The sequence below is a fragment of the Gossypium raimondii genome, chromosome 7 (genome assembly GCF_025698545.1).
Source record: "Gossypium raimondii isolate GPD5lz chromosome 7, ASM2569854v1, whole genome shotgun sequence".
Classification (NCBI taxonomy): Eukaryota; Viridiplantae; Streptophyta; class Magnoliopsida; order Malvales; family Malvaceae; genus Gossypium; species Gossypium raimondii.
The window spans coordinates 52,713,218-52,732,291 of NC_068571.1; the positions used below are offsets into that span (position 1 = coordinate 52,713,218).

The 19,074-nt window shown below is 31.0% G+C and overlaps 4 protein-coding genes across 4 annotated transcripts; 1 reads left to right on the forward strand and 3 right to left on the reverse strand.

The window, feature by feature from the left end:
- Positions 1-6,319: 6,319 nt before the first annotated feature.
- Positions 6,320-7,206, forward strand: LOC105789178 (lachrymatory-factor synthase). Its single transcript, XM_012616476.2, has one exon. It carries the CDS (start codon positions 6,419-6,421, stop codon positions 6,923-6,925), a length of 507 nt encoding a protein of 168 aa, XP_012471930.1. The 5' UTR covers positions 6,320-6,418; the 3' UTR covers positions 6,926-7,206.
- A 152-nt stretch (positions 7,207-7,358) lies between these two features.
- Positions 7,359-10,380, reverse strand: LOC105789094 (pentatricopeptide repeat-containing protein At1g77170, mitochondrial). The gene has a single exon (XM_012616363.2). It carries the CDS (start codon positions 8,833-8,835, stop codon positions 7,429-7,431), a length of 1,407 nt encoding a protein of 468 aa, XP_012471817.1. The 5' UTR covers positions 8,836-10,380; the 3' UTR covers positions 7,359-7,428.
- A 1,522-nt stretch (positions 10,381-11,902) lies between these two features.
- LOC105789020 (DEAD-box ATP-dependent RNA helicase 38) lies at positions 11,903-14,303 on the reverse strand. Its single transcript, XM_012616249.2, has 8 exons — positions 14,003-14,303; positions 13,632-13,925; positions 13,301-13,528; positions 12,995-13,060; positions 12,515-12,919; positions 12,331-12,442; positions 12,159-12,244; positions 11,903-12,078 (listed from the first exon to the last, which is right to left on the reverse strand). Exons 1-8 carry the CDS (start codon positions 14,165-14,167, stop codon positions 12,016-12,018), a joined length of 1,419 nt encoding a protein of 472 aa, XP_012471703.1. The 5' UTR covers positions 14,168-14,303; the 3' UTR covers positions 11,903-12,015.
- Positions 14,304-17,288: 2,985 nt separating this feature from the next.
- On the reverse strand, positions 17,289-18,246 carry LOC105789251 (nuclear pore complex protein NUP214-like). Its single transcript, XM_052633371.1, has 3 exons — positions 18,009-18,246; positions 17,687-17,858; positions 17,289-17,614 (listed from the first exon to the last, which is right to left on the reverse strand). The coding sequence occupies exons 1-3, from the start codon at positions 18,063-18,065 to the stop codon at positions 17,463-17,465; spliced, it is 381 nt and encodes a 126-aa protein (XP_052489331.1). The 5' UTR covers positions 18,066-18,246; the 3' UTR covers positions 17,289-17,462.
- Between the last annotated feature and the right edge of the window lie 828 nt (positions 18,247-19,074).

Below are 19,074 nucleotides of genomic sequence, written 5' to 3' on the forward strand. Positions count from 1 at the left end.
TAAAGATATATCGCTTGGGGAAACATATACAATCCTCATTTACTTTGTCTGTTATTATTATATTGCATTTAGCTAGTTTATTTGTTGTTTAATAAGGATTGCGATAGATCTTCATCATGTCAGCAAGTCTTGAAAAATTCTATATAATTAAAAGACTTGTATAGGTTTATGTACTGATTTTTTAGAGTACTTAATCTGTTCAAGTGAGAACATTATTTGTGAGAGCACATGTGATTGTAAAACATTTGTGCTGTGATTTTACAAGCTAAGTTCGTAGTGTCGAATTTAGGGGTGAGAGTTCTAGTCTTCAAAGGTGCAAAAGTGAGGAAATTGTCACTCGAGTGTGATAGATTTAGGTTCACTTGTTACAATTGTTTGAAGATAGTGGATATTTCTCACCGAGTTAAGCTTTACAGTTGTAGGGAAACCGAACTGTGTTAATAATCTTTGTGTCCCCTATTTTTGTTTCATCTTTCATAGTGCTTGGAGAAGTGCCAACTTCCTTAATCACTTCTACCAGCACTTAACTAGATACTTAGCAACTATTTCCGGTCAATAGTCCTTCAAAAAATTATAAAGATATGCTAATACAATGGTGAAGTTGCATTTTAACTCTTATCAAAATATATAACTTAATTCTGACTCCTTTAATTTTTTTTCTGGCTTCACCTTTGGTCGAAGGTAGGTGTTTTTCCATTAGTTTTTTTTTTTTAATACCAATACCCAATTTAAACAAAAAAAAGGTCTAAATTGGTGAGAAGATTCTAAAAAATTATACAAATATTTTTGTGATATTGAACATTTTTTCATGATTAAATTTTAAATAAAAATCAAAGATGAACAATTTGTGATAGATAGGAGCTAGGATTTCATGGATTATTATTTCCAAGTTTCCAGTTGGAAGCCAGTAGCCCCACATAAGAATTAAAATGAAAGGACCTTAATATTCCATATATATACATACAAAGCAATAAACCTGTTCCACAATTTTTCCAGAGGAATTGAAAACGACTATGGCGCTGCATGCAATATGAGAAATTAAGTAGCTTGAAAGCAATGGCTTTTGCTCGTAGCCATAGAGAAAATTCAAGTTCAGGTCGATATCATGTTTATTAAATCAATCCCACACCGAATTGAACTCTTATATTGATAACCACTAATCTCACTATCATCTGGATCAAAGGTGCTTATAAATTAAGTCGTTTTGAGAATAATTCGGGATTTTTTTTCTTTTAATTTGTTTTATTTTATTATTTTAAAATAAAAAAAATAAAATTATTTAAATTGAAATAAATTACACAACTTATGGAGAGATGTGTTCCAATCTAACTGGCTTACAAATCTATAATATGAATTATATTTTTCAAAGATATTTCTTTGAATTATTGGTGGTCGGACCACATATTTCTAAAGCTATATGTCTCCATGTCATTTTCTTTGTTATTATTGATTATTTTTCGAAGGTTGTTTTCTTGGTATAAAACCTTTATTATTTATGATCATTTGATCAGTACCCTTCACTTAGTTAAAGTACTTTCATATTCTAGTTTTGTCCTTTTACTAATTTTAATTTTACATAGTTTAATTTATTTATTTTTATAATACTATTAATTAGTTTAAATAATTGATATCAATAAACTATACCTTCTAACAAAAAGAAAAAATTCACATAAACATTTTAATTAGACTTATCCATGGGCTAGGCCGAGTAGGCCTGTCAGAAAAGTGGGAGAGTTCGGGTAAAAATATAGGCCCAAAAAATGGGCTCATTTTCTAAACGAGTTAAGCCTCGGATAAGCTTCTTTTAGCCCAAGCCGAGCCGAATTTGCAAAATAAAAAATAAAAAATTTGTTGCTGTTTTGCCACTGTTTTTATTGTTTTGCTATCATTTCATTATTATATTGCCACCATTTTGTTGTTATTGTTTGGGTATTGTATAACTCTTGTTTTATTATTAATTTTAATACCATTTTAGAGGTATTTGCTTGTTAAGTTGCACTTATATTAGTGTTATTTAAGTATATTAAAAATTCATTTGTTGGGAAATATTTATTTTAATATTTTTAGTGTATTTGATGTATTATATTTTTTAAATTTATTTTTATATAAATAAAATAATATAAAAAGTTTAATACAGGCGGGCTGGGTTGGGCTTGGACAAAATTTTAAGCTCATTTTTCGGGAGGGACTCGAGCCTAGGAAAATAACCTAATTTTTTTACTTGACCCGGCCTAACTCATCCCATGGACAACTCTAATTTTAATACTATAAAAGTAGAACTAATTTATGTCAAAGTTGAAGTATAGGACTAATCTCAAATTTGAGCATGTTTAAAGGACCAAAACCAAAATTTGACCATGTCTTTGTTTATTTGGGATTTGGGTATTTCTTTTTATGACAATATATAGTCCATGCAAAGTTAAAGCTAAGGCTTTAATAATTTTTTTTTCCAATTTGTTGGTAGATTTGTCACTTTACTAGCTTTAAGTGCCATATGTGGGAACAAAGGCCAGGAGTGAGGTTGTCCTTTAGATTGTTGGACCTATGTATTATGTGCAAATCCTTGGACCCCAACTCATTTCATTCTTATCTCTCCCTATAGCTGCTTGATTCAAGCCTTTAAAACCATATAATTTTAGATTCTATGGATTTTGGATTCCAAAAGTGATGCTAAAATGATTGTTAGTGGTTTTCTTTTGATTTCTAAAAGAGATTGGTGGATATGGATCCCTTTAATAGGGCTAGTGTGTGTGTGTGTCAACTACTACCTAATCCAATTAGGCAATCCATAATATATATAATTTTGGTTTAAATTTTTTTTGAGTCCCTCTATTATATTGAAACTTAAAATTTAATATCTTTACTTTAAATTTAAATGATTTGGTCTCTTTGCTTTTATGATTGTCGTTCAAATGATGACATGGATATTTTATTTATAACTTTTTTAACACTAAAAATAGTTCGAATAACTTGCTTATGTTAAAACTCCATGTCATCACCTTAATGATAATAGTTAATAGTGTTAGTAATTTGGACATCCTAATAATATTATAAAAGTAGAGTGATCAAATTATTAAAGTAGAGGATAAAATCAAAATCAAACTATTTGATTTATACCTTTGAAGTTTGTATAATTAATTTAGGGTTAAATTAAAATCCAAAGTAATATACATGGGTTATCTCCCATAGGTTATATAGTACCTCATAAAACAAAAGAAAAGGTCCTTAGAAAAGCATTTTACAAACCTACAATTACTTTTTAATTATATGATCTTTTGACTCACTTATCTTGGCTTATTATGGTTATATATACTTACAAGTATTTGGTCAAAATAATGAGAGAAAGATTATCAAAATATATGTTTTTAAAACTTTGAAAAATGTAATTAAAAAATAGAAATGAGGGGACTTGTCATTTCATCAAGTCATGTCAGAAATTAGGAGATCATGCTGGTGACCTAAAATCTGTTAAGTTGATTATCGAATGCTTTACTTTTCTTTGGAAATTAATTTCTCGCATTTACTGTTGAAACCAGTTGAGTTGGTTAAAAGGTAAACTCATGTTTTTTAATGGAAATCTTACGTGACATGAGTAACGGTAGGTTAATATGTTTTTTCTTCCTTTTTATTTCAATCGTTGATTTAAAAGGATCTCATAATAATGGGATCTTTAAATAGATGCCACCTCTTCATATATTTTCAATTTAATCCTAATACTTTTATTTTTAGGAATTTAATCCTTTTACTTTGGATTTAAAAATTTCGGTTCACTTGCTAATCTTGTTAAAATTATTCTATTAAATTCGTTGATGTGACATATTAAAATGAGAAAAAAAATTCCACTTGTTAGTCATATAACAAAAAATGACATTGTAATGAACTTGAATTTAACATAGAATTTTAATAGTGTTGGTAGTTCTTAAAAATCATGTAAACATTCTAATCAAAATTAATTATTTATACTAACTAATGACATTAAAAAGTTGAGGTACCAAATTATGTCACAAATTAAAGTATGAGATTAAATTTCAAAATTAAGCAAAGCATAAGGACCAAAATTGAAATTTGACCACTGTTATGTAATCTGAAAAAAGCAATAAAAGCTTGTGTATTTGGACATGTATACGTCAACATTTTAATCAGAAGGAAGTATTTGGACTGATTATGACAAGTATAAAAGTTGAGGTACCAAATGATGTTAAATTTTAAGTATTGAGATTAAATTTCAAATTTGAGCATAATATATGGATCTAAATTGAAATTTTACCATTATTATATTATCTTAAAAATATGTAAAAGGCCGTGTATATGGACATGTGGACCCCAACATTTTAATCAGAACGAAGTATATAGAGTAACAATGACATTATAGAAATTGAGGTACTAAATAATGTTAAAATTAAATTGAATATTCTAACTTACAAATATTAGCAACTCAGGTTATGAGAAAGAAATTTAATATAATCGAATTCATATACTTATTGATAATTCCAAGTAGAAGTGTCGGAAACAGATCATTTCTAAAATCAAATTTTTAATAATTATATTACAAAGTGATTGAAGATTTAATCGATTATTATATTAACCACTTTTAAAAATTTGTCTTTATATTAATATTAAAATTTTGAATTAAACAATTGGGTAATGTAAAACAAAAACAGACATGATTGAATAGTTGAGTAACCATTTTGTAACTGTTCATAATTGGGTAATCAAAAAGAAAAAAATAGTTGGGTACCATTAACTTTAAATTAATTAGTCCACTTTAAACCCATATAAATAAATAAATAATTAATAACTTTTTAAATATTATATCTAATACCATGATTTCAATATATATTAAATTTATTTCACATGTTTCCATTATACATATAAATATTCGCCCTCACTAACCCATTATGAAAATGTGTCGATTGAAGCTAAATGCTTTAATCCAAGGGAGAGCAAAGTCTGATTTGGATTAGTGGAATTTAACGATTGATATGAATCTTCTCACCACTAAAACTAAATTATGGTCAAATTAAGATAATTAGCAATGATTAAATCACCACCTAAATCTCAAACAATTTCCTTCTATCTCTAATACCTTTGCAATTTAGCCTATAGCTTATTCATATATTAACCCAAGTTTCAGAAAAGTTAAAATATGTTATAAGTTTTTGTATCTTTTAAAATTTAGAATTTAGTTTATGTATTTTTATTTTCAAGAATTTATTCTTTTTACTTTTAAAATTCAAAACTCGAGTCTAATTGTTAAAATTGTATTTTTTGTTAAATTTAAGTTCATTACAAACATCAATTTTTAGTTACATTATGAGCAAATGAATTTTAAAATTTTTAACAGTGTTATTAATTAAACTTAAATTTAAAAATTTTAAAAATAAAAATATAAATTTTAAAAATAAAAATATAATGATTAAATTTTATTTTAAAAAAATATTTATAACATATTTTAACCTTTTAAAAATTTAAGGGTCTCACGTCTAATACAGGGCTCGAATCACTACAGAAAATTTTAGAACGTTAGTCTTTGGGCCTACTAGCACCTATCCTGTCGATGTGTTGCAGGGTACTCTCAACCATTCGACTTAAACGTATGAATCCAAGCAAATTTGGGTCTATTTTGGTACCAAAATAATTTACTATGGGCACGAGAAAAACGAGAGAAAAGGACAATCACGAGACAAACGATACCCAACAAGAAAATATGAGTAGAAAACTACTTATTGCTCAACAAGTTCCACAGAAAATAATTGGACGATTAGACATGCGAAGCAAAAACAATCCTTAGCCACTTAGCCTGTCATTGGTATGATCAACGTCAAATAGCTTTTAAAATTGACATAATAGCGAATATAACTCTCAATATTTACATATCATGTAATTTGAAGTTTTATTTCTTCCTTTTTTCTTTATCCTTTTCACTTAAAAAATTAAAAAGATAAATTTATTAGCTAAATTTGATTGAAAAGATTTCGAAAATGAAAACACCAAAAAATCCAAGATACTTCTTTTCATCTTGTCTCATTATTTTAAAATTAACCTTCAATGTCACAAAGAAAAACAAACAACAAAAAATACCAAATTACACAATATGTAAATGTTGAGAGTTTAAATTTTTTGGAATAAAAACTAAATTGACACAATGAACGAATGTTGAGGATTGAAGTTGCTATTATGTCAATTTTAAAAGCTGCCAAGTTATCTTACCATTAATAATTTAACAGCTAGTGACCAAAAAAAAATTTACTTATAGTTGAGTGACTATCTATGTAGTTTACCCATTTTCAACTAAATCTTTCTATATATAAGCAATAGCTGCTACACCAAAAGAGAATCATCATAGTGAGTTTTATTTATTTTAGTTGCTTTGCTATAGATTTTGCTAAAGAATATATCAAACATATTTACTTATCCAATGGCAAATGTTGGTCAGCAACCAAAATGGGAAGGTAAGTCATGTGCAAAGCTAGCAGGATGCAAAGCAGAACAAGTATGGCTCCTCTTACAAGATTTTTTCGGCTTGGACAAGTGGTTCCCGAGTCTGACTACTTGTCTCCCCGTCGAAGGTGTCTCGGGACAACCTGGGTGCGTTCGTTTCTGTGCTGGTTTTAAAACTCCGGTCAGTGGTAGTGATAAAGGAAGTATGAATTGGACTAAGCAAAAGCTACTGTCCATTGATCCAATTAAGATGGTTTTTAGCTATTCTATTGTGGATGGCAATGTTGGTTTCAATGCTTATGTATCAACAGTGAGAGTGTTGTCCAATGAGCATGGGTGTGACATTGAATGGAGGTATGAAGTTGAGCCAGTGAAAGGTTGGACACTCGGGGATTTGGATTTCTTCATCGCTTCTGGTTTACAAGTTATGGCTCAAAGAATGGAAGCAGCTCTCCAAGTTTTTCAAGCTACAATGGATCAATAAGGTATTGTCCCTTTCAAAAAAATGTAGCTCACATGAAATGTGAAAAGAAATAAGTCAAAATCATTAAAAATGGGAATAAAAATAATATATTATCACTAAAATATAAATAAAATTATCTTATACTCAAGAATGTAAAATCTTGGGCGAATGACAAAGGCCTCACTAAAAATGGGGAGTATGTAGTATCAAGATTATGGTTATATTACGTCATATTGTTGATTCAAGGGAACGTTATTGAACCAAACATGATAATCTATGACGAAATTTTTATGTTCTTGCAAGTAATGTAAGATGATCCGATCCAAATGCATTAAATGAATAATCCCTGAAAGTGGCAATGCTCCCTTAATATTGTTGTATGAATTGATAATTCCTAGTCTCTTTGCTTGAAGAAAACTAGCTTACATGAAATTAACAGTAAAGAAATCAATAATTAGCAAAGTAACTTTTATTCTAAAATGGTTAACATGATGATTGGCCATTGGAACAAACTAAACTCAATTCTAAGTAGTTGCCAAGCTATAACCAGGAGTCTTGGCAAGTTTCATTTGCTTCACGATCCTTCTAACCCTCTCAACATCTTCCCACAAACCATTACTAGCATAGATATTAGACAATACAACATAAACCCCATCATTCCAAGGTTCCAATTCTTGTAAATGCTTAGCCACCCACTCCCCAATCTCCACATTCCCGAATTTCTCACATGCACCAATCAAACTCCCCCATATCACTACATTTGCCTTCATAGGCATCTCTTCCACCATCTTCCTTGCTTCCTCAAGCAACCCGGCTCGACCAAGCAGATCTGCCATGCAACCATAATGCTGCAAATTTGGCTTTATCCCATAACTATTCATCATATCAAAGTAAAATTTCCCTTCCTCTACTTTCCCACCATGCACACAAGCACTTAAAACCCCAATAAATGTAACATAGTTAGGTCTCACCCCGGACTCTCTCATGCAAAGGAAACAACCAAGAGCTTCCTTAACATGACCATGCATTGCATAGCCAACAATCATAGACGTCCAAGAAGAAACATTTTTTTCCTTCATCCTTGAAAAAACTAAATAAGCTAAATCCATCCTACCACACTTCCCATACATATCAATAACCGAATTCAACATCAAAATATCGGATTTTTCAAAGCGTTTAGCTTGGAATACACATTTGTGTAACTGAAGAGCTAACTCAAAATCCCCTAAACTACCACAAGACGATGTCACACTAACCATAGTCACATCATCAGGCAAAAACCCATTTTTTTTCAGCTCCAAAAACATATGAATCGCTTCTTTAGCACGCCCAGTTTGAGCAAGTCCAGCTATTAAAGCATTCCAAGAACCCAATTTCCTATCGGGATTTTCATCAAACACCTTCCTCGCATTCTTAAACTGTCCCGCTTTTGCATAAAGGCTAATAAACCCACTCTCGCAAAACTCATTCAACTCTAACCCAATCTTCACAGCCACGGAATGTAGTTGACGGCCGATGTCAATAGCGAAACACTGACAGGTAGCCTTCAAGACAAGAGGGAGAGTATAACGATCAGGGAGGAGTCCAGTTCTCGACATGGCAATGTAGATGTGAAGTGCTTTAACGGGAGCATTGAACCTGGTGTAAGATCGGATAACGTTGTTCCAATGAAACGGCGAGGAGTAACAATCGAGAAGTCGGGTTTGAATGATGCGGGCATAAAGTTGGTCCAAGTGGAGAAGGGTGGTGCAATTGGACAATAGATTAGGCAATGTCTTGGCTGGGTCTTCAACGTTTGGATATGGAAACGATGGGTTGGTTTCAATAATGGTAGTCGAAGCGAGATTGAGATGGGAAGGGGCTATGGTTAAGTGTTTAGGTGTTGGGGTTGTAGTTCTGGGAACCAGAATCTTGAATCGAATTGAGTTCATAATTGGGATAGGAGACTGAGATTTCAGTTCCAGTAGATATGAAACATGGGAAAAGGAAGCTTGTTTATTGATACATCGATTATCTATATTGTGAATCGATAGGTGGTGGAGGATGTAGATGAAATTTTAGAAGAAAAAAATGTAGAGAAGGATGTAATGATGGGTTGCAGAGAAAATTAACCAGAAAGAGAATTTCTTTTGTAAAATTTGATGTTCTTTCTAACATTTGTATTAGCAGTTACACTTCTCACAACTGAAGTAATTTAACAAAATAAACAAAAACTAGAATTAAGCACAAAAATACAGCCCAATCAGAAAATAATGAAAATAACCCAATAAGTGTATAAAATTTCATTTCGTTTATCTAGTATGAATGCTCCCTTCTTTGCTGCATCCTTATCCTCGAGGACGTACAAAAATTCTCATGTTGAGTCCTTTAGAAAACTGTTGCTCCATTGGGTAATCACTTGAGTAACAGCTCGATTACCACGTTTGACCATTCTTCTGCTAAGTATAGCCATAGGCTCCTTAGCAAGTATACCTTCATCATTGATTATAGGTAGCTGAGATTGTACAGGCCCTTGTCCCACATGCTTCTTCAATTGAGATACAAGAAATACCGAATGAGATGGATAGTCTTCAATTTCTATATCAGCTATCTTTTTTAATAGCCTTAAAGATTCTTCATCTCCATTTTCTTGGATATCTCCAGTATAATATGCCAATATTTTTCTTTGTCCATAGTTGATAAATTTCTTGTTGAAGAATATCTTTGGCTGTTGCTACTATATTAATCCCTGCTTGGGTCTGATTATAAGTCATTGATCTCACTCGTCCAAGCATCTCATATGGACCAAAGAATCGAGCAAAGAGCTTGAGATTAACTCTGTTTACAACAGATTTTTGTCTATACGGTGGAAGCTTAAGATGATCTGAGTTACCTACTTCGAATTGCCTATCAGACATTTTATTATCTGCTTGTTGCTTCATATGGTTAGCTGCACGATGAAGGTACTACTTCATTAATTTTATGGCTGCCTCTCTAGCCAACAAACTTTTATCAACAGTAGCAGCTTGTGAATCACCAGGTAAGGCATGTGCATCGAAGCTGGTTGTCCTTAAAGAATAGGCAATTTTACCATCTGACCCAAAAAAATTAATATTTATAAAAATAATCCTGTTTAAAAATTATTACCCAAATAACTTGAAATGAATAGTAAAATTAGGTTATGAGAATTAAATGGCTGGCACCACTATTTTTCTATTGAAAAATAACCTTTCAGGCTTTGGATACTAGATGACCGGCTCTAATATTTTTTTTGGGGTGCTGGCACACTGATGGCCGGCACCCCTTTATCTGATTAAAAAGATATTTTTTTGAGGTGTGAGGTGCCGGCCAACAAATGCCCAAAGTCACCCAACAAAAGAGATGAAAATATTGCAACATTAACCCCTCCATGTTTTCTCATCTTTTTTTATTTCTCAAGTTTAATTACATATTTTATATTTTAAAATAATATTGAACTACTTATTATGTTTTTTAATTATTATTGTATTACTCACATTATTATTAAATTTAAAATTAATTTAAATTTAATATGCACAATTAAATTATATTTTTTTATAAAATTAAAATCTACTTTAATAATTTTTATCTTTTATAATAATTCAAATAAACATTGCTAAATTATTGTTTCTTTTAATTTAAAAATAAGTTGTAATATATTTATAAATAATGTGTTACTATTAAAATATTTCTAAATGTTTATTTGAATTATTATAAAAGATGAAAATCATTAAAGCATATTCTAATTTTATTAAAAAAATTAATGTAATTGCTCATATTAAATTTAAAAATAATGTGAGTGATGCAATAATAATTAACAATATGATAAGTAGTCCAATATTATTTTAAAATATAAAATATGTAATAAAACTTGGGAAATAAAAAAAGATGGAAAACAAGGAGGGGTTAATGTTACAATATTCCCATCCCTTTTGTTAGGTAACTTTGGACATTTGTTGGTCGGCACCTCACACACACCAAAACAATAATTTCTTTTGATCAGATAAAAGGGTGTTGACCATCAGTGTGCTAACACTTCAAAAAAAAATTTTAATAAAAATACATGAGTATCGGTTATTTATGTCCAAAACCCTAAAAAATTATTTTTTTAATAGAAAAAATAGTCGTGCCGACTATCTAGTTCCTATAACTTAATTTTACTACTTATTTAAAGTTATTTAGATAAATGTTTTTGAACTAAAATTATTTTTATAAATATTATTTTTTTTGGGTGAGATGGGTAGAATAGCTTAAAGAATCTCGGAAACCGTGGTATTTGTGGAAGGGTGAAAGGTGGTATTCTGCAAAGGCAAGCTATTTCACCTAATCTCTAGGTCGCTCCCCAACCATAAACCTCAAATAGGTTTCAAGGCAACAATTAGTCCAATGAAGTTATTTATGTGATCGGCATCAACTGTAGAAAATAAATGAAATTTAGAGTTGGGAGATTAATTTTTAATTGTTAATAAAACTTTTAAAGTATCAAAATGATTTTAAAATTATAGCTTAAAGGACCAAATTAGCTACTAACTCTTTGAAAGTTAACAATTAAGTGATAAATGTAACAATTATTATTATGTAATTTTTAAAAATTAGGTGACTAAAATGTAATTTTAAATAAAATTTAGGGATAATTGATGCAGTTTACATTTCATTTTAATAGTTAAATGATTGAACTTATAAATATTAAAAATTAATAAATTAAATTAGAATTTTTATTTAATGAAATACAAACTTGGAAAGGAATTACATATATCATAAAACAACAAAATTAATTTCATTTTTATAAAATAAAATTTTTATTTAGTTTCAATATTATATGAATTAAATGATTAAATTAAAACATAAATATAAATTATTTAAAAATTAAAATTGAATAGAAAATTTAAATTGAACAAAATTCAATATTGAATATAAAAATTAATCAAACTACAGTAATAGAAATTTCACTCCCTAATATTAAGGTTGAATGGGTAAATTACTTTTTAAACATGCAAATAATTAACAACTAAAATCAAAATAGATTAAAACCTTAATATCGTAACATATTATAAAATTTCAAAATCTCCAAAATTATTGGAAGAAGAAATAACAAATCTTAACAGAAGCTTCGGTTACAATAAACCAGCTGATCTCATTGCAGCTTTAAAGTCTTCCTCATTTCTCCAGTCAGGAACCTGGATCCATAATAACGTGCCAAAAACAATCAGATGGATATGAAAGAAAAGAAGGGGAATATAGACATGGGAGGGCTTACCTTTGCGATTTTCATGTCGAAATGAGTTTCGATTTTTGACATTATCATTTCGTCCATATCACCGCATAACAAATTGAACACAGCTCCTGTTAACATTAATACACAAAAGTCGAGAATGAAATCAATGTATTTAGCTAATCACATTTTCATTTCAAGAACCCAGTAAACTTACCCTTGCGACCAAATCTTCCGGCTCTACCAATTCTATGCAGATAAACCTCACAATCAGGCTCCGTAGAATGGTCATATTTCACGGGAAGGTTATAATTGATGACCAAATTGACCTGTAGATATATACAATATTAAGCAGGATGTTATGTTGCACGACAACTGGGAAAGATAAAAGGGAATGATACCTGTTGTTGGTCAAAACCCCGGGCAAGAAGATCGGTTGAAATGAGAACTTGAGTCAACCCATCTTTAAACTCTTTGACTATCTTGTCTCGATCTTCTTGCTTGAGAGCACCTTGAATTGTAGTAACATCGTAACCAAGGTCGACAAGGCTCCTGTGCAATATGATTGCACTATTCCTCGTCCGGACAAATATTATCGTCTGCCCTATACGCTCTCCGAATTCCAAAATTTGGTCCTTGATTACCATAACCTTAGCAAGTTCATCTGGACAATCCACCTTATACTGGATCACCGATTCCAATGATAGTTCTTCCTTCTTGACAAACAACTCGTTGTGATTTCCTTTCACTATCTTTGCAGCAAACTTCTTAACAGATTCATTGAATGTGGCAGAGAATAGGAGAACCTAAAACCAGCCCTTATTAACCATTCTAAGTTAGAAAAAGATTATGCATTCCAGACCAATTTTTGAAATAAAAACCTGACAGTGAGAAGTGACACGTCCAATATGCTTCATCATGTTCAAAGAATCATCTTTAAATCCTTCCTGCAACAACATAATCAAAACGGTGTCGCCCATTCTTCCAAAATCAATAAGGCAGGAGGAGGCAATTTAATTAAAGATGCGATGCTTTTGGAATTCTTAATATAAGTGAGTTTGAAAATCAATACTACCATACTTGTCGCAAGTCATTCATAAACCAAGTAAAGCTCGCGTACAGAGAAATCTAAATTGTAAATGCCAAAAAAACCACAAGCAAAAATAAGCCATTAACACATAGGCTACCTTAGCAAGCATGTGATCAGCCTCATCAAACACAAGCATCATGAGATAACTCAAACCCAATGTCTTCTCAGTCATCCGTCTCTTAATAGTGCCCGGAGTACCAATAACTACTTGCGCTGTAATAGGCGATCTTTTCTTAATGTGAGTTTCAGTAGTAAAATCCCCTCCAATAGCACATTCAAAAGTTATCCCAGTATACTTCCCCATCTTCCTCAGCACTTCCGAATTCTGCAGAAAAGAGAGCCCCGAGTCCACGATCATAACCAATAACCAAATATCATCGAAAATTCAAATTCACAAAAAACTAAAAAAATATTCACAGAAATTGAACCTGAATAGCCAATTCTCTAGTGGGACAACAACACAAGGCTTGAGGAGCTTTTAATTTCGGATCGACACGAGATAGCATTCCCAGCGTAAAGCAAGCGGTTTTTCCAGAACCGTTATGAGCTTGAGCGATTAAATCCAAGTAAGGGGGATCCAAAATCAATGGCAAACTAATAGCCTGTATTTTACTAGGCTTTTGGTATTTCATCTCAACATACAGACCCTTCAACAGTTGTGGCGACAAATTCAACTCCTCAAAAGTAAATGCCGACCTGTACGGCGTATCTCCTGATGTAATCTGAAAAGCCCAAACAAAAATATTACTCAATCTTAAATCTCTCCATCAAAATAAACTTTAGATTTAGGAAGGAATACGATTTTGATGTTGGAGTCTTCATCAAGGAACTTATTGCAATCGTCGATTGTTAAGTTCTGAATGTCGATTTCGGATACAACTTTTTCTTCCGATGTTGAGGAAGTGCTCGCCGGAGCATAGTCCTTTTCCTTAGAAATAACCGAGTCTGCAGCAGTTTCAGCCATGTAGCTAGTAAACAAAGGTGGATACCTTCTTCGTCGGAGATATATATAAGAAACAGGGAAAAGGGTGAGTTTAATATTTAAATAAATTAAAATAAATTAAAAATGTATTTTTATAAAATACTTCCGAGATAATTTTACGAGTCCCACTGGAATTATTCTCTATTTAAAAGCATAATTATCCTTAAAAAACATAATTACTTATTTGGTGTTTTAATTTTACAAAAAATTATTCTAACTATTTTTTCGTCTCTTTTAACTATTGAATTTGCATTATTTGTTAAATCACTCAAAATAAATAAAAAAGTATGTCACCAATTAATTAATTTTTAATTTTAAATTTTATAAAAAATTATTTGGAAAAAGTAAAATTATTTAAAAGAACTATAACCAATTCATATTTTTAATTTTAAAAGTTAATTAATTGTTGATATCACATACAAATGAACTGCCACGTGGATGCCAAGTTAACCAATATTAGCTTTTTCATCTATTTTGAGTGATTTGACAAATAGCATAAATTTAAAAGTTAAAAGAGTCAAAAAATTAAAAGATGGTTAAAATAATTTTGTAGTTCTAGTTAGATAGCCAAATAAGGTGCTTTTAGGCTACTTTTATTTTAGACACTCAAAAAAAACTTATTACAATTTTATCACCTAATAACTTTTATTTTAATCACTCGAGTATTAAATCTTTAATGGAGGTTGACTTTACATATCAAATCATGTCGATATCATGTTTGCACTTTTATTTTTTAAGCTTTTATTAAAGAAAAGATTAAAGTGAAAATTCAATAGAAACTAAAACAATGTATTAAAATTGTGACACCCACACGACTCGATCTCTAGATTTAGATGTGTGACATCATATTATGTTGTTAAAACAACTTAACTAACTCCAATATCGTTTTACATAATAAAATAACATTTAAAAATTATAACATTTCCATACTTTTAAAGAGATTAAAATGAATGCTAATTAATCACATTCTATGCATTTAGGGGATTAACAGAATTGAATACAGAGTTACAAGTCGAATCCAAACCCAATTCATGTAACAACCCAATTTTTAATGATTTCAGAAACAGTGGTTTCGAAACCACAATTTCAATGAGTGAGTCTGTGAATATTGTTGTTTAATATTTTCTAAATACCTAAGGAAAATAAACCCTATGATGGATTATGTCGTTTGATTTCTATTTTACGCAATAAATACTTAGATCTTGTTCTCAATTAAGTGTGTTTAATTATTGGTTTAATATTTATAGATTATTGATCCATATTTGATGTGCTTAAATTAGAGGAGGAATAACCCTGTTTAAGTGTAGATTTAGCGTAATTGAGTGGAGTTGCATGCAATCCTAGGAATAAGACGACATAGATCTACTGGGTTAAACTCAAATTTAATAGGAGAATCCATAGATCGAGTTAATGTGATAATAGAGGTTTTAATTAGAAAGAAATTTCAACCAATCAACCTAGAGTCAATTGTTCTTACTCTTAAAGAGAGATGTTAGCACAATTTAGGGATTTCTACGGATCAATATACTAAGTGAAGAAATTACGTAAATTAGATTGATAATGACAGATGAAGTATAGGTGAATTCTTTCCTAGGAATTGTTTCGCTTCTTGGTTGTTTACTTGATTATTTTCTTGATTTATTTTTTGTCGTGTTTGTAGTTAATTGGTTTAGTTAATTTTAGTTTTAATTAATTACTTGAATTTATCGATTAAATAATAGAAAATGGTAATTATTAGGAACATATCTTTGTTCATTGTAACTATATTATTAATTGATAAATGCACTTACTTTAATCGATTTTTAATTGGTTTATGACTACATTAGTTCTATATTTGTAGGAGAGATAAAATGTCATTTAACCATTATATTGATTTATAATTAATATTTTATAATATTTTAAAAGATTAAATCAAAATTTTTAATTTTAGGGACTAAACTATAGAAATATCATATGTGACAAAATGACGGGTGAAAAGATATTTGTTTACAACTGTAATAACTTACGTACGGACGAAAAAAAGGGTATAATTTAAATATCATTTACCATATTTTAACTATGATGAAGACAAATAGAAGGTGAAGGGTGTTGAAGCCCCAAAATACCCCTTCCTATGCCCCTGTACATAATTTACTCCTCACTATGATAGTTCTTATTTAAATAAATTTGAGAATATTTTGATTTAAACTTTCTAAAGTACTATAAAAATATAAATCAATATATTTTGATATTAGTCCTTGATTTAATCTTTCTAAAGTATATAGAGATGAGAAAAGAATCAAGAAACCAAAATATTCCAAATTTATAGTTGCAAAGGAAAATACACTGATCTCTAAACCTTAAAAATATGATCCTTCTATACGTGCATGAGTCATCATCTTTTCATCCAACTCAGGGACAATTCTTCTATACTATTCTATGCGATAGATTTTAAGCTTTCCCTCTGAGAGCAAAATAAAAAGAACAAAATAGCCTTCCTCGTCTTCTTCTGAGCAAATACCCATTACCTGATTGTAGCTTAGCTCATCATCATCTAAGGGGCCAAACCAATTATAAACCAAATTAATAGACATAATAATAATAATAATAGCAATAACAATACCTTGGAGGTCAATGCGGGGGATGAAATGATCGCGTTCAATTTCCAACCAAATTGGTTTAGGATCAAGCAAGTTCGAATGAGGTGCAAACGACTTGATTTCATTATTACCTGCGACTTTTCGATTGGAAAGGACCGCTATATAGCTGCTTTAATAATAATAATAATAAAATATTAAATTACCCATTTCTGAAGCAATTGAATATTAGGAATGGCCTCATTCCTGGGGGCCCAATGCAATCGGAATCGGATAGATCCCAATAAAACTCAAAATTTGAATATGCCACTAACTCGGAGGTGGGCTGCCACAACATTAAGAAAAAATGAGAAGTCTACCCATCTTGCTTTTAAGGACTAGGAGGAGGTAATCCTCTTCTCTTCCATCTTCTCTATATTTATAGCCTCCCACAACAATGCAGTCACTAAAAGTGTTGTCGTCGTTAAGAACAATCCATTTAATGGCATCCACTGACAAAAAATATTTAAATAAAAACTGTTGTAATTTTAGTTAAAAATCAACATATGATGTGAGGGTGTAAGGCAGTGAAGAACAAAAATGAGACAAGTGATGGCAACTATCACAACTGTTGTTGAAGCAAGGTGGCGTTGGATGAAAAAACATATGTGGAAGTCTGATGAAAAAGAAACCTAAGATTAACAGAATAATAAAACTACCTTTTATCTTGCAATCCCAATAATTATCAACGGGCTCCCCAACGTTAAAATTTTGCCCCAAGCCACAACTCGGATGTTCTCATTTAAATCCGATGAGAAAACAGTGATCTTGTTTTGTTTTGCAACCACAATGTCGCCTATGTCGCTCGATTCCACTAAAAAAAATCAAAAAGTAAATATGGTATACAAAAATTCCAACAACTTTAATGGAATAGCAAATTTTATACCTGCGTCAATGCCATCCATTAGTTCTGTGAGAGAGGGGTCAGGAAATTTTCCATGGAATAATTTTCCGTCCTTTGTAAGGACAAGGAAATTATATTTAGCCGCCCTTCGCCATACGATGTCCTTAATAAAGCCTGCCTGAGGCAACGGAATCGAACACCTAGGTTCCATATTCTGAAGAACAGCAAAATTCTCCAAATTTAAAATGGATTTTGAGGTTTCAAAAATAGGAATTTCATGTATATATTTTTATAAATTTACAACCAAACAAAAAATTGGATTAAGAACAATTAAAAACAATACTTAATAAATAAATATGAGTACCTGGACCATCAAATATAAATATAATGTCGGCGACACAAACAGCAAGTAGACGCTCATCCGTGGAAAGAGCTAGTATATCCATAGACATGGAGAAGCTTAATATTCATAGACATGACTGGGTCCATTTGGTTGGGGGGGGGGGGGGGAGGAACAAGGTAAACAAGGATTAGAAGGGTATGGTTAAGAAGAAATGGGAATTTGATTCACGGTTAAGTACTTCCTGGCTGTTCTTGTTGAACATGGACTGTAAAGCAACAAAGGAGCAACTTGGTGCATTTTGTTTATTTTGTTTATTTTGTTTATTTTTAATATTTGTAATGATAGCTATAATTGAAACAAGTTGATATGCAACTTGGTTTCATAATAATAGCTAATATGCTTTCATAATGATAGCTATAATGCTTTCATCTTTTGCTTTCATAATGATAGCTAATATGCTTTCATAATGGTAGTTACAATGCTTTCATCTTTTTAATTATTAATTGGCAAGTTGCCAAATTTAGTGGAAATTGTTAGGTAAACATTCCACTTTTGTAATTCTTATATATTTTGTAATGGAAATGAAAGTGTAGACTTTCTCATTCGGCTATTTTTTAGCCTATCAATTTTTGCTTGCTGTTTTCATGAGCTTATGCTCTTTGTTGTTCATTGTTGCTGCTGTTTTTTTTTCTAACAAATGGTAATCAGAGCCTCTTGTCTTTGAGGACCTCTGTTGTTTAAGTTTTTTTTTTTGTTTCAAAATAAACTCAAAATTGTGTTTGTCAAACCAGCCAAAGAACATGAGCTTTGCACCGCCTCCACCACCAATTTTTGCTGGAGAAAACTACCACATCTGGGTAGTTAAAATGAAAACTTACCTCCAAGCACTTGATCTGTGGAGTGCAGTTGAAAATGATGTCGAGCCACTACCATTGAGAGCAAATCCAACCATTGCTCAGATCAAGCAACATGGTGAGGAGCGAGCCAAGAAGCATAAAGCCATGGCCTGCCTACAGAATGGAGTGTCTGATGTAATTTTTACTCGCATCATGGCCTGTGACTCACCCAAACAAGCTTGGGACAAGCT